Source organism: Exophiala spinifera (genome assembly GCF_000836115.1).
Source record: "Exophiala spinifera strain CBS 89968 unplaced genomic scaffold supercont1.1, whole genome shotgun sequence".
NCBI classification, from domain to species: domain Eukaryota; kingdom Fungi; phylum Ascomycota; class Eurotiomycetes; order Chaetothyriales; family Herpotrichiellaceae; genus Exophiala; species Exophiala spinifera.
Window position 1 is genome coordinate 3,560,564 of NW_015622513.1, and position 13,923 is coordinate 3,574,486.

General features: G+C 52.0%; 6 protein-coding genes and 1 non-coding gene across 7 annotated transcripts; 5 read left to right on the forward strand and 2 right to left on the reverse strand.

Annotated features, from left to right (window-relative positions):
- Positions 1-19: 19 nt before the first annotated feature.
- Positions 20-1,350, reverse strand: PV08_01302 (uncharacterized protein; the record flags this gene model as incomplete). The annotated part of the gene is made up of 5 exons (XM_016375665.1): positions 20-288; positions 359-944; positions 1,007-1,077; positions 1,133-1,202; positions 1,285-1,350. The coding sequence occupies 5 exons, from the start codon at positions 1,348-1,350 to the stop codon at positions 20-22; spliced, it is 1,062 nt and encodes a 353-aa protein (XP_016240941.1).
- Positions 1,351-2,204: 854 nt separating this feature from the next.
- On the forward strand, positions 2,205-3,589 carry PV08_01303 (uncharacterized protein; the record flags this gene model as incomplete). Its single annotated transcript, XM_016375666.1, has 2 exons — positions 2,205-3,063; positions 3,114-3,589. 2 exons carry the CDS (start codon positions 2,205-2,207, stop codon positions 3,587-3,589), a joined length of 1,335 nt encoding a protein of 444 aa, XP_016240942.1.
- A 681-nt stretch (positions 3,590-4,270) lies between these two features.
- Positions 4,271-5,057, forward strand: PV08_01304 (uncharacterized protein; the record flags this gene model as incomplete). Its single annotated transcript, XM_016375667.1, has 2 exons — positions 4,271-4,417; positions 4,473-5,057. The coding sequence occupies 2 exons, from the start codon at positions 4,271-4,273 to the stop codon at positions 5,055-5,057; spliced, it is 732 nt and encodes a 243-aa protein (XP_016240943.1).
- Positions 5,058-5,488: 431 nt separating this feature from the next.
- On the forward strand, positions 5,489-5,562 carry PV08_01305. Its single transcript has one exon. It is a non-coding gene; the product is annotated as a tRNA-Val (tRNA).
- Positions 5,563-5,935: 373 nt separating this feature from the next.
- Positions 5,936-7,781, forward strand: PV08_01306 (uncharacterized protein; the record flags this gene model as incomplete). The annotated part of the gene is made up of 6 exons (XM_016375668.1): positions 5,936-6,266; positions 6,322-6,468; positions 6,568-6,722; positions 6,773-6,855; positions 6,908-6,973; positions 7,025-7,781. The coding sequence occupies 6 exons, from the start codon at positions 5,936-5,938 to the stop codon at positions 7,779-7,781; spliced, it is 1,539 nt and encodes a 512-aa protein (XP_016240944.1).
- A 784-nt stretch (positions 7,782-8,565) lies between these two features.
- On the forward strand, positions 8,566-10,034 carry PV08_01307 (uncharacterized protein; the record flags this gene model as incomplete). Its single annotated transcript, XM_016375669.1, has 2 exons — positions 8,566-8,655; positions 8,745-10,034. The coding sequence occupies 2 exons, from the start codon at positions 8,566-8,568 to the stop codon at positions 10,032-10,034; spliced, it is 1,380 nt and encodes a 459-aa protein (XP_016240945.1).
- Positions 10,035-11,401: 1,367 nt separating this feature from the next.
- PV08_01308 (uncharacterized protein) lies at positions 11,402-13,789 on the reverse strand (the record flags this gene model as incomplete). The annotated part of the gene is made up of 4 exons (XM_016375670.1): positions 11,402-12,397; positions 12,453-13,159; positions 13,214-13,493; positions 13,538-13,789. 4 exons carry the CDS (start codon positions 13,787-13,789, stop codon positions 11,402-11,404), a joined length of 2,235 nt encoding a protein of 744 aa, XP_016240946.1.
- Between the last annotated feature and the right edge of the window lie 134 nt (positions 13,790-13,923).

Below are 13,923 nucleotides of genomic sequence, written 5' to 3' on the forward strand. Positions count from 1 at the left end.
GATTTCGCCTGTTCGCCTCTCACATCCCTTCTGGCACAAGAACAATCCTGCTCTTGATCTTCCCGTGGTGCAAATCATCCAGGATCTTGGGGAAGTCTTTCATCTCCCCCGTCTCAACCTGCGGCGTAATGACGCCCTTTGCGATGAGATCCAGACTGGCCTCCAGGTCTGCAGAAGTCCCTCCATAACTTCCCAAAATGTCCAGTCGCTTCGTGATCGGCACGAAGGAATTGAAAGACATGCTGGGATTGATCAAGCCCACGAGGACGACCGTGCCAGCCCGTCGCACTATCCCAAACAGACATGTCAGCGCACGCTGTCCCTGAAAAGACATGAAGCGGTATCCTGCCAAACCTACCTGATTCCAGAGCTGCGTTGAAGGTTTCTGACACCCCCACAAAGTCTATTGCTGTGTCGACGAGCAGCTCCTTACCGTTGATCCATTCCGCCACGTCCGCCGTTCCCACGGGCACAACGTCCTCCGGGTTGACGCCGAACTTGATGGCGTTGTCGAGCACCTCCTGCCGTTGGTCCACGACAATCACCCTCGCCCCGATGCTGAGCATGATCTGTAACGCGTTGAATCCCAGGCCGCCCAATCCAAATAGCAGGACCGTGTCGCCTTTCTTGACTTTCCCTCTCCCAACCACCGCTTGATACGCAGTCAAGACCGCATCCGTGGCCACCGCACCAGCGGCATAGCTGACGCCCGTGGGTAGCTTGACCGCCGCTCTCTCATGAATGGCAACATAGGGTGCAAAGGACCCATTATGCCCTATGCCGTAGTGTTCCCCCAATGGGCAAATCTGAGGCACGCCCCTCGAGCAGTCTGGGCATGACTCGCCTCCACATCCAGGCACTGACAGGATCGATATCATGTCCCCCGGCCTGAACTTGGTGACGGCGGGTCCGACGGAGACCACCTCGCCGCATCCCTCATGGCCCTGTGGTGACATATCGTTAGCACTGCGAGAGACGCTGTCGTCATTTGTTTGGGCCGACGCACGAGAGTGTACTTGTCCAAGTAAAAAGGCGGCTTCTCTTCCACGCTCAATAAATAGACATCGCTGTGGCAGACTACAGTATGTTCAGCTCGTGTACCTCGATTTTCGAGGTCGCCATAGACACTCACCTCCAGCTGCATATACCTTTACCAAGAGTCCGTCGGTGGGCGCCGACGGAACTTTAACACTGACTCGTTTCTAGTCAGAGTCAGACCAAACACAAAGGCAGACTCTGAAACATGGGCTTGTCGAACACCTTGGTCCTTCACAATGCACATACCGGTAGCACGCTGCCAAAGTGTTTTTGCCATGCTAGCATGGTGTCCGGTATCGCTCCAGCCGCCATGTTGCCAAATGTGAAGACTGTCCGCGATGCAGACTAAGGGCGCGATTTACAGCAATCCTGAAAGCACCAAATGCCTATAAGATGTGATCTCTTCTGGAGTATGAGGAAGGAAGAGCCTCTGCTTCGATAAGTCAATTGTAGCCCCTCGAGGTATCTAGTAAAGTATTATCCGGGGTCATTGCCTGGTGCCGAGGTTCAGTATGTACCCCATACAATTGGAGGGGGTCTCCGGGTCCCCCCTCAAGTCAGCCTCTGCGCATGCTTTGGTTCAAGATTGAGGACGGATCAGACAAACATCCCAGTCTGCGGTTAAAGAACCGATGGCTCATCTCTGAGTCTGCCGTCTCAGCCTGAGCACGCAAGGTCTGATGTCCTTGAGGCTGGCTTGGTCTGCCATGGTATTCCAGGGCTAGCAAAAATCTGGGAAATGGTATTACCCCAAAGAGAAAGAACCGCGATTGTCCAGTAACTATTAGTGGTGACACTTCAAAGGGACTGGCTGACTCGCCCAGCATTACCGTGTTTCCCTAGCCAGCATTGGCTCAGCCAACGGTCAAGTACCATTCGAAACCAATCATATTCCGTCCGAGAGTGGCTTACCCATCCAAGACGGACGAAGCAGCTCAGTCCGCACGTGATATCAGCCATATCATTCTACCGCGTTGGAAGGCACCCAAATCTATTTGCCATGTTGTAGTGAATAGTGGCATTAAGGTGGGTCTCACATATGCCTCAAAACAGGGAGAAACTTCATCCCCCTTTGCATGGCCATGAAAGATATATAAAGGTCGTGGATGCTCGCCTCAATCGTTGCAGGAGGGACATCCAGCAAAAGCTACACAAAATAACGAGCCATGGCTTCACCACAGACACCCCTAGATCAGTTCCTCAATGGTATCAATGCTGCTGATCTGACCCAAATGCTGGGTGCTTTCACCACGGATGCTGAGATATTCGACGATGGAAAGAGCTTCAAGGGTGAAGCAATGAAAGCGCTATGTGAACAGGGCATCATTGGACATAGGACCCGCGTCGAGATGCTTGAGAGGGAGGGGCACCAAGATGGCAAGATCTTTCAGCACATAAAGATGGACGGTGACTTTGTTGAGGATTTCAACATCCACGAACCCTTCGACCTGTTTCTCCTTGCGACCATCAAGAACAACAAGATCGAGCACCTAGAGATGGGAGGTGTCGACACCAGAAAGCCGACCATTCGCACTGTCTATGCCGCCTCCGGGAATGCCTCAGATCCACTGTCTTCAGTCCGTATCAACAGGAGGAAGCTCCCCGAGCCCAAGGAGGGTTGGGTCAGAGTAAAGATGCAAGCAGTCGGTCTTAACTTTCACGACATCTTCACCCTCCGCGGCATAGGAATGCACGAGATCCGATTCCCAATGACTTTGGGCAATGAGGGCGCAGGCATTCTGGATGATGGCACGGAAATTGCAATTTATCCTGACCTCGGCGACCCAGATTTCAAGGGAGACGAAACCCTGGACCCAAATAGGCACGTTCTGGGAGAACTTGTGCAAGGGACATTGGCAGAGTACGTCGTTGTGCCGAAGAGGAATGTGGTCCCAAGGCCACCAGGGTTGAGCGCAAATGATGCATCGGTCATGGGAGTGGCCTGGTTGACAGCCTACCGTATGTTGTTCAAACAGGCTAATTTGAGACCCGGCCAGACAGTCTTGGTCCAAGGTTGCTCTGGGGGTGAGTTTAACGAAGACTTCCCAGATCCGCTCATGCTGACATCCTGTTAGGTGTCACCACAGCTTTGATACAGCTTGGCTCATCGGCTGGTCTTCGAGTCTGGGCCACAGGTCGTACAGAGGCCAAACGAGCACTAGGACTCAAACTGGGTGCTGAACGCACATTCGAGCCTCTCCAAAAGCTGCCATATCTTGTTGACGCTGCATTTGATACATCCGGGGCGGCCACCATCTCCAACTCTCTCGCGTCCGTAAAGCCAGGAGGTAGAGTTGTGTCATGTGGCATTCACTCGGAAGGCGGATCGAACGAGGTCACCATCGACCTCATGCATCTGTTCGTCAACCAGATCGCACTCATCGGCGTCTACACTGGAACAAGAGAGGAGTTTGTTGACCTGCTGAATTATGTTGCGGCCAAGAAAATAAAGCCTCATATTGGAAAAGTCTTACCTCTGGAGAAGACAGAGGAAGGGTTGAAGGATATCTGGGAAGGCAGGACTGATGGTAAGATAGTCATTACGATCTGACCACCGCTCAGAAGACGGGATTGCAGAGACACAAAGCTGGAGTGGGAGTCGAGGCGAGAACGAACATCCACCTTGTTTCGAAGTTATAGAGATGTCGACGGTGAGACAATCCACCGATCGTCGCAGGAACAATGTCGGTGAGCCAGGGGAGGACACTGATCCTGGACACGAAGTCGGCGAAACGTGGCCGAAGCTAGTCCTGATTCCTTCATCAATGAGTCTATCATGCGCGATTTTCATGTCTCATGTAATTATCTTCACTCCAATAGACTGGCGGTCGAAGCTCAAGATTGTGGAAAAACGCTGAGTCACATCAGGAGACATTGTGGTTTGATGCCGGGAAAGAATCGGCCTTGCACGTGAAGATAGAGCTAAGTTACCCCGCTAGACTGTAATGGGACTAGTGGCGGGCGCTATCTAATCTATGACCCGGGCTGCCGTCAAGGCCCCTTATCAAGACGGTACTTGCAGCCCTACGACTCTTCAGACTCCTCCCACCAGGCTCTTCACAGTCTAATGCAGTGGATCCTTCGTGAGAATTGCGAGAGTGGCTCCGACAGCAAAGGTCTATCTGGACAGGCTACGAACCTCTCGATATAAATACCATCGCGAGCACTGTGATCAATCGGCCGAGAGTGGCTGCTTTGCGACTTCACCGATAACATTCCATCTACTACCACCATGGCTCTGTGGACAGGATTTCCCGCCGGTGTAGGGCTACCACCGCAGTCAGACCTAGTACCAACTATTCGAAAGCCTTTGAAATGTCGCGCGAAGAGCGAAGACTTTGAGAGGAAGTTATCCACTCGTTTCGCCGTGTCAGATCAGGTAATGAATGACCCGAGTCTGGCTGAAGCGACGTACTTGTTCCTGACGAGAACAGATTCTATCCGACGCCGATGAGGAAGCCGATGGCGATCCGCTGCTGCTGAAGATGCCATTCGAGATCCTCCTGGCCATTTACGACAGTCTAGAACACTCCCCGTCTCAGATCGCACTGGCATTGACTTGCAAACGGATGGCTATAGTTGCCAGGGACGTTCATCTGCATCTTTCACCCACTTCTCCAAAATATGCCGGGTTTCTTCCGAAAACCGTCTTCGACGTTCCTGAACTTATGGCCCAACTTAAACCTTGGATGCCTGCCGACTTGCGTCTGTGCAATCACTGCTTGACCAACCGTCCGCGCGATGAAAAGTACTGGAACGGAATAGTTGGCTGCGAGATTAGCAACTTTTGGATCCAAAAGACTGGCTGGAATTTCCACGACGCGAGCTGGCATAAGCAGGTGCATGATATCTGCCCTGCTTGCCACGTCAATTGCACCTTGAGCGACTATGTCGATTGCGACGGTTGTCGAGCCCTGGGTAGACTGGGAGATATAGACTGGACCAGAGTCTCAGACTCCTGGCGACGGAGAACAGAGGCGGAACTGCAGGCAGGCCGTTTCGCGACAGGTCCTACCTGAATGGAAAGGAGTCGGCATCCACGGGCACCGAGCCTTTACACATGCAGCACACTCAGGGGCTGGCTCCGAGATAATTCATCACGGCCTGTATCATCCCCCAGTTGAGAATCGTCTCACGCCAGCTTCATACGTCAGGTTGAGCCCACGTCGTAATCGGCCGCAATGAAGCTGCGACTCCGGCACTTGTTGTGGGCTGCAGGACTGCAGGAGCAATTCGGCAACAAAGCATCCAGCGGATAAATACACTTACAAGGCTTCGATCGGCCATTTGCACCATTGAATATGCATCCGACAATCCCATGTCTACCGTTGGGGGAACACCTCCAGTCCCTCTGTCGCCGGCCTACTATTAGGGTTCTACATGACCCACCCCGGCACTAGCAAATTCCAACATCATATCTCTAGCCCCTCAAAAATTGAGCAGAATTCGTGGTCTGGTGGTGTAGTTGGTTATCACATCTGCTTAACACGCAGAAGGTCCTGGGATCGAGCCCCAGCCGGATCATTGACTCAATTCAATTTCGTGGAGTTCTCTTTTTGAACTTGATCGATTTTTTTTATTTTCTTTGCGTGATCGCCGGTATCGTGCTGAGCATTGTGGGGTGACTTGAGGGCTCGGCAAAGTATCCGTATATTGTGTCGAGTATTAACCTAAGCCGAGGGTGACTCTTAGTCAGCACGACGTGCGTGTTTTTGGTAACCTGTCTGTTCATCAAAGTTCTTTGCTTGAACGATCCATATGACCTCACATTCGTCGATAGAGACTCATCTTAAGTAGAGTTACTGCTGAAGGTTACGTCTCCCAACCTGGGAACGGCCCTGGAGTCGAGACCCACGAATCACAATGTCAAGGCAGCAATCACCGTAAACACAGCATCATGCGCGAAATTGTCTTCATTAATTACGCGAATGGTCATCATCGGAATGACACCGAACAGCAAAGTTGTATCTCGGCCCATTCAGCGAAGTTGAAGCAATCGAAGAGAAAAGTACTGGGCAGCAAGAGGTGTCTCAATGAGGTTCCAGATGCCACCAACAAGAATGTCCTTGGCTCGCCACGACGAAAGCATCGGTCTCCAATACACAACCTGTCGAACGCCGAAGAACTGTTGGCAGAGGAAGATGTGATCATAAATAGTATCAAATTCGATCCTTACGACAAGCTTGCGTACATGAACATTCCAGAGCATCGGAGGATAGCCGACTATGGTACGCCATTGACAGGATATCAGTGTTGTCCTATGAACTGATGGATTTATCTAAGTCATTCGACACTATGCACGCCGAATACAACCCCTTCAGCGAGCCACCGGCACTGCCAAAACGTCGGCTGAAAAGAACTTTGCGATGGCATTAATGAGTCCGGAGCTCTTCTACGCGATAATGGCTATGGGATGTGCCGATTACGAAAGTAAGTCTCATACAGAAACGAATACGGTCGAATCTATAGTCCATCCACGAGGGTCAATTTTCCTCGCATGTTGCTTTCCATTGCTGACAATTTGCATAGTGAGAATGACACATATGATCCCAGAAAAGCCATCACAACGTGTGCTACTCTTCAAAGGGTTGGCTCTCCAAACACTCTCGTCCAAACTGCAACATCACTTTGAAGACGTAGACATGGCTGCTGTTTTGGCCATTGTTATGCTAATGGGTCTCGATGTGCGTACGTCAATACCGTTCTGGGGACACAGAGTACTCAAACCTCGCAGATAGCATTTCAGGACTTTCAACCGGTGATGATACACCGGCGTGCCTTGCGACAGCTAATAGCGCTACCACACGTACCTGGCTTGTATGATCATCTTCTCGCCTGACTCTGTGAGGTTGGCTAACTTCGGTCATAGACCTGCGTCTGGGGCTTTCTTGACCCACGAGAACTTGTCCTCCTTCACCGACAGCTTTCTTTCCGAGTATGGCATCTTCGCGTTTTGAGCCGTCTGTTAAACTTACTTGTCGCACAGGGAGGAACCGGCGTGGAACATTGATCCCACCGAGGACATGCTATTCCCCTATTCGTCCGATCAACACCAACCACTACGTTACCCTAGTGCTGCTGAGCTCGCAACTGTCCTGCCGAAGATACCCGCAGGAATTCGAAATGTAGCACTGGATGGTGCCCTCAGCATGGAATTGCTGGAGATCATGATGCGAGTGACCCAATTAACGACGATTCTTCACAAAGGACAGCGTCGAGATGAACCCCTCACAAGTGCCGAGACCGCGTACGTGTTAGCATACAGAGCTGAACACGAGTTTCACAATTGTATCGATTGCTTGCGCCGCATCTCTCTTCGGGAAAGGCCAGAGGCGGCCACGATTGCGAACCCGGGGAGTATCGTCATCGAGCACGTCGTTTGCCTGGCTTTACTGCTTCTCTGCAACTGTGAATTCGGGTGCATGCTCCATGGGCCTATTTTCAAGAAAACACACGATGCTTTCCGCGTTGCTGTCGAACAATGCCCGGTCAAATTGGGACAAGAAGACTGCATGATCTGGGCGCAATCCATCGGGCTATGGGCGGCAGTTCTCACGACGGGCGAGAAGGGCCAGGATGCAGAGTTCTACATTACGAGGTTTCGACGAGGTTACACCAAGCACTTGTGCCTCGAGGAATACAAAGATGTTCTGAAGAAATTTCTCTGGACGGAACTCATGATGAGATTCTGCGAACGAAGCTTTGAGCGGTTTGTCGTAGCTCCGACGGATTCGAAGACCTGACGTTGTCAGGACGAGATCCATGAGGGAACAAAAGATTTGGCTCCTCGAGGCATCTAGCTCGTACAAGTACTTTAATTTGAGTACGGCTTGCCTGTCCGTCTTTGCACGATGCGGACAGCCAGCTCAGACTGAGGTCTTTGCTCAATGCCTGTGGGCGCGACGAGTCTTACCTTGCATATGTGGATTAATATGCAGACCATGGTATTCATTGGGGACTGGCTTCGTGCCCTTGGCTCCTGTCGAAGGGAAGGGTCATCGTGGGGAAAGGAAGCAAGCTCAACCCCAGCACCCAGTGGTCGCACGAGCAGTCCTATACCAAGGCAAAGCGGTGTCTCAGAGAGCCACCAATTCTTCGCTATCACTTGACTCTGTAAATGTTACCCATTCGTGCATTCAGAATGTAAGAATATATAGATGCAAAGTACATTTCATGTCTACAATATCTGGCGGGGGAGAACGATCGACGAAGAATCGTGCTGACAAAGCGGACGAGGCTGTCGGCACAAATCCATTTGAGAACTGACTGATCGTCAGACCTCGGCACATGCTGTTTTCATGCTTCTTCGTCTTGTGCGAATGTTGCTCACATTTCACCAAGGTTGCCGGCGCTGTCATCTTTCCTGATTACTGTTCGAGGAATTCAACCATCCTTGTCCTTCAATTCCGATCGAATTCCGGCCGTAGAGAGCATACAAAAGAGCACCGCCCTACACAACACTCTCCCCGACACTCGCTCGATCTTTTTCATCGCACGCCGCACCATCGCCCCTCGCGACGTCCAGCCATGGCCGACGCTCTCTGTGGCCCTTCCAACCCGCTCCAGAATCTGCAGAAACATACTCAGGTCGATAGGACCCTCCAGCAGGATCGTCTCGTCGGTCCAAGACAGGCTCCCGGACAGGCAAGTTTCTTCTTGACCAGGTGTCTCGCGCAGCATGATTATTGACATTATGGCTCACCCAGGGCTTCCGTACCGCCGATCCCAGAGCCGGTTCTCTCGATGCCGACTTCTATGCCTTTGAGAACGCCGCGCCGAGCCCCTTTCAGCACGCACCGCCAGAGTTCGCCAATGCCTTTCCTACCACTGCCTTTTCTTCTCCCCGGCCCTCGCTTGGACCGGCTGGATGGGCCGCTGATTTCCAGCGTCTGAACCTCCACGACCAGCCCGTCCCTGCAGGTCAATTCCGCACCGAAGCGCCGCTCGTGAAGTCTACAATCGGGGGGTGGCAAAATGAGTTCATGCGGCAGCGCTCAGGTATGGCGTCGCCCGTGGCGCAGGGTAAGCAGGCCGTACGAGAACCGATACAGATGAACATGAACGCAAACGCATCGTACATGGGTTACTCGTCCATGGCGCAGCAGGCGTACGGCAGCGGGATGTACCAAGACGGAGGGTTTGAACAGCAACAAATGCCAGGAATGTCCATGGAGCAACAACAAGTCCCCATGTCCGATGTCGACTTCGACGCGGCGTTCCAAGAGGCCGTCGCGCACGCCCAAGAAATGGACCAGCTACGACAACAGACGATCCAAGTCTCCGAAACGGTCGCCGAGTCGGCAATGACGACGGACCAAATGGAACCCGCGCGCAAGATCGGGTCCGATGCAATCGAGTACCGCGAGCGGGCGGAGCGTACCGAGGACCAACACTCTCGCGACGCCGACGAACTGGCCCGCACAGCCGGGCAGTTGCTGACGAGCGTGCAACACGACACCAGCGACAAGTTCCAAAACTCGCAGTTTCTGGATCTCATGCGTCGCATCCGCGACAGGCAAGTCGAGGTGGCCAACAACGATCTACAGGACGTATCTACAGGGCAAGCGGCGACTTCGACTGCGGCGTTGTCGGACTCGATGCAGCCCGAATCGCAGCAACCACAGGCCCAGGGAGAGAGGGAATCAACGCATCAGCAGCAGCAGCAGCAGCAACAAGAACCGCCATCGCATTTCGAGTTTCCAGACATGGACGTCGTCTATGCGGTGGGGGAAACGAGTCGTCATTCTCCCTACACAAATCACGGGCTGTTCGACGACGGAAGCGGATCCGTGCCCGTCGTCGCAATGCAGCCACGTCGCCAGGTTGACGACATCCACCCGGGCGGGAAATGGTATCCCGACTTGAGTCCGCAGATGAGGACGGTGCCGCTCGCGTCGCGTGAGGACGACGACGGCGGGAGTCTCGAGAGGAGGATCAGCGCGAGCGAATTCGATTACGTTGATGAAAGCGCCGGGTTGGCCAGACGGTTTTCCTAGGATTAAAAAAATCTGCCGTCAGTATACCTGTAGGTATGTGTTCTATATGTGTACTACCTACCTCTGCACGTACGAACAGATATGGCAACGGAAACCTAGCGAAGGGTACGCTGTGTGTTGGCGATGATGGCATTGACGACGTTAATAATGATGACGACGATGATGACGACAATGATAACGATGATCAACTATATATGAGAAGAGCATTCGATGCTGGAGGACAGGACCGGGCAGGGCAGGGCAGGACAGGACATGATGCGATAAGGTCCTGGGTCGTCGACTTGTATATTTTTTATTCATACTTGTAACTACAAGTATTTCTATTGTACCTACTTCGGCCTGGTCCGCGTACCTGACAGGGAATCCACGTCCTTTCCCGATGTTAGACTTCGACACGGACAGGGGACGTTGTTGCAGTACGAATACTCCTCGTGCAAGGTCCTTGGCATGTAGTGTATGTATGTATGTATATATGTATGCACGCACGCACGCTATTCTTTTTGTCCTCGAACTGTCTCCCTCCCTCCCTCCCTGCATACCCAAGGTAGGTACGCTCCCTGCGTAAGTCTCTCTAAATAAGAGTCTCCTCCAGTCACGTCGCCTCACGCGCACGACGATCTGATCTACAGGTGTCAAACATTTGTGTCGGGATCAGTCGCGTCCACCATGGTGTACTTTTCCTCCTCCAGGTACCGTCCTACAAGATCGAAGCCGATCGTACCAAGATTAGTGGTACAGTAGTGTTGTAGCACGGCACATCCAGCACACCACCTGTACATCGAGGTCAGGCAGTAGTACCTCCAGCACAAAACAGGAGGATTCGTTCATCCCGCACAGTGAAATTCTGGAAGTAATTCTCATTCTGCACTCCTCTTTTTCAATTTCTTTATCCTCTTGTGGCTTTTCTGGGGCTAATCAATCCTGCGTGTCAATACTGATGATACACGACCATGGGGTCTAGCTAGTATTACTACCTCTGCAAGACCCTCGTCGTCTCCACTCATCGGTGGATTCCCCTTACTTCCCTCTTTCTTGCTCAAAAAAGACAACCGTGCTGTGACCCGAAACTGTCTGCTCACTTACTTTTGGGAATGAGCCTTTCGCCATTTTGCCATCTTTTCTTTCACCAAGTCGAACCTCATACATAATCACATGGTAGCGTCAATCCGTCCACAGTCTCATCCATGTCTCGATGCTGATAGCTTCGAGTGCGAGCGACGCAAAAGCCTTGGATCTCGCCGTCTCCTGGATCTCTTGACCCCAATATTGTTTCCTGACCTTGTGACAACTCATAACCAATCACTAGGGTGTCATGCGTTGCTCTTCAGATAAATCATCGAAGAAGGCCACATCTGAAAGCCGGTTGTTCAGCACCAAAAGACGAACGGGCCTCTCTCCAGTTTCGGACAACGTTTTTTCACCGGCCTGGCACGAGCGGTTGTTCCCTGCGAAGATGATCCTGGGACGTCGTGACTCATGCCATGACCATCGTCAACGTCCATGGAATCAGAGCCTCCTTTCTCTTTCTCATTCTCATCGTCCGACTCCGTTCCCGTCTCCGAATCCGACTCTCCGTCTGATCGGTCAGGAGTATCAAGTCCGGCGCCTTGCTCGTCGATTTCGTATCCGGGAGACGATGCGCCGTTGATGCCGCATCTCCACCATCGGCCCATCATGATCTTTCCACCCGGTAGGATGATGCCTTCGTATGCATAAGCGTACTCCATGTCTGTCCACTCCATATGTTCACTTCTCTTGAATCGTTCCTCCATGTCGGCGATAACGTGCTTGTCCATATTCTCGGGATGGCGCCATGCTGGATTCCTCGACAATTTGTCGTCGATATATCTCTTCCTCGCCAACTCGATCTCCTCGGGGTCGAGATCTCCTACTGCTAGCTGCTGTAATCCAAGCTGAAGTTGTCCGTTTTGGATCATGTGGTTGGCTATGGCTGCACCAAAAAAGCCGCCAAAGTTCTGCTCGGCATGTTCGAGGACCGCAATTTGCATTTCTGTGGTGGGCTTGTACATGACCATGACGATCCTACTCCATCCAGGAATACTCGCGCGAGAGTTTTTTAGCTGATCTGGTCGAGGCAAGCTACCGATTGGGTGGATCACACCACGCACTCGAAGAGAGGTATATGGGTGATACTTGGGTACTCCTGGAACCGTCAAAGTCGCCTTTGACATGGAAGTTCTGACAGACTCCATCGCTTGCAGGTCGACAAAGGGTGCAATGCCGCGGAAAGAGATGCTCGACTCCAGTCCGTCTGGAATTGTTTCGTTGAAAACCGGAATGTCGCGAAAGATGGGAGGCCAGTATGCTAGATCGTTCCTCGGGGCAATTGCAATCTCGAGTCTCTAATAGTCGGTGGTTAGTCAAGATGAGTGTAACTAGGTGTCAAGGTGAACTTACAAGGGGATGAGCTGAGCTCCAATCTTCAGCATCAGTTTGAGCCACATCTAGGTCCTGTCTTCTCTTCGGCCACGGGTGAACGCAGCTGTAATGGCCGTACCACTCGTTCGCGATCCGAGGAAGTCCTTGAACTAGCATCTGGTCCCATGGTCGAGGCGTGATGCCAGCGTCACATAGGAGATTAGCCATAGTGGTATACGTGCGTTCGTTCATGCTGCTGGAGGGGTACTCGGGACTGCTGTTTCTCTCGATGAGATGGCGATGAAAGAAATTTCGTACATGGAGCAACGCGTATGTGTCGACTTCGTACTTTGGTTCCTGACCTCGTCGCATCAAATTAGGAAACACTGGTCGAGCGCGAGTAGGCGTCGATGGAGGTTCAGATCTCGGAATTCGGCGGTAAATCAACGTCAACGGACTCCCCCAGTTGTAAACCAATGCCATGTCGTACTTATGCCTGGAGGACTGCACAGCATGCGCCATCTCCGAAGCTGGGGATAACAACAAGTGTGACAATGCAACTTGGATTGCGTCGAAGAGAGCGTGTGGTTGACCGTATTTGTTTGAATCTCTGCTCAAGGTCTGGGGATAGAAGGTATTGTTCAAGAAGCTCGTCATCCAAGGAGAAGCCTGTGCTGAGTCAAATGCTTCGATATTGAGAGAGATCAGTGGTGCGGGAAGGTGCTTCTCTGGCCGATGATACGCTTCTGATGCTACTGTCAGCCTCGCTTAGTGCAGAATGTCTCTACATAGTTCTTTACCTAAGATCATGTAAGTCAAGTGTTCCAACTGGTAGATCAACCGGGGATCATTCTCATTGTTGAAATCGCCAAATTGACTTAAGATGCATCCTCTTTCTCGATACACGATGGCAAAGTACTTGTTGTTTCGAACAAACGGATAGTCCCATTTCCGCAAGAATCTCTCTCGCCAGATAGCAGATGTATTTGGTTTAAGCGCCTCGCTCAAGGTTGGGGAGGCCCGCACGAGTCCGAATAGGTCTGCATCACTGGGGAGCTCGGAAGCAATACGATTCAGGATCTGATCAAGTTAGTACAGATCTGTCTCTTGTATAGTTGACTGACTTCAATGGGCAAATTTTCGAGCCTGCTGAGTTGGCGGGCGGAGTTGCGCAGCCTCTTCGCTCCACGCTGATTCTCATCGTGATTGGGTTGTAGTGAGGTTATTTTGCGCTTTGAACCTGGAGGAGTATTGAGATTCGTATGAAACAAATCCTCACTGACGGAAGCTGTCATATCCTCGAGATCTGTTGGCGGCTCAGAAAGGTCTGAGTCGAGATCCCAGACAGCCATGAGTACATCTGGGCTCGATGCCATGACGTCGCACACGTGGAGGCTGGATGGTTCGGTCCGGAAACAGGCGAACATCAAAACATGAAACTCAGCTGAGGCATGGCAGGGTAGGCCTGTAATAATGCTGAAGGAACGTAAGGATAGATGTAGAACGCGCT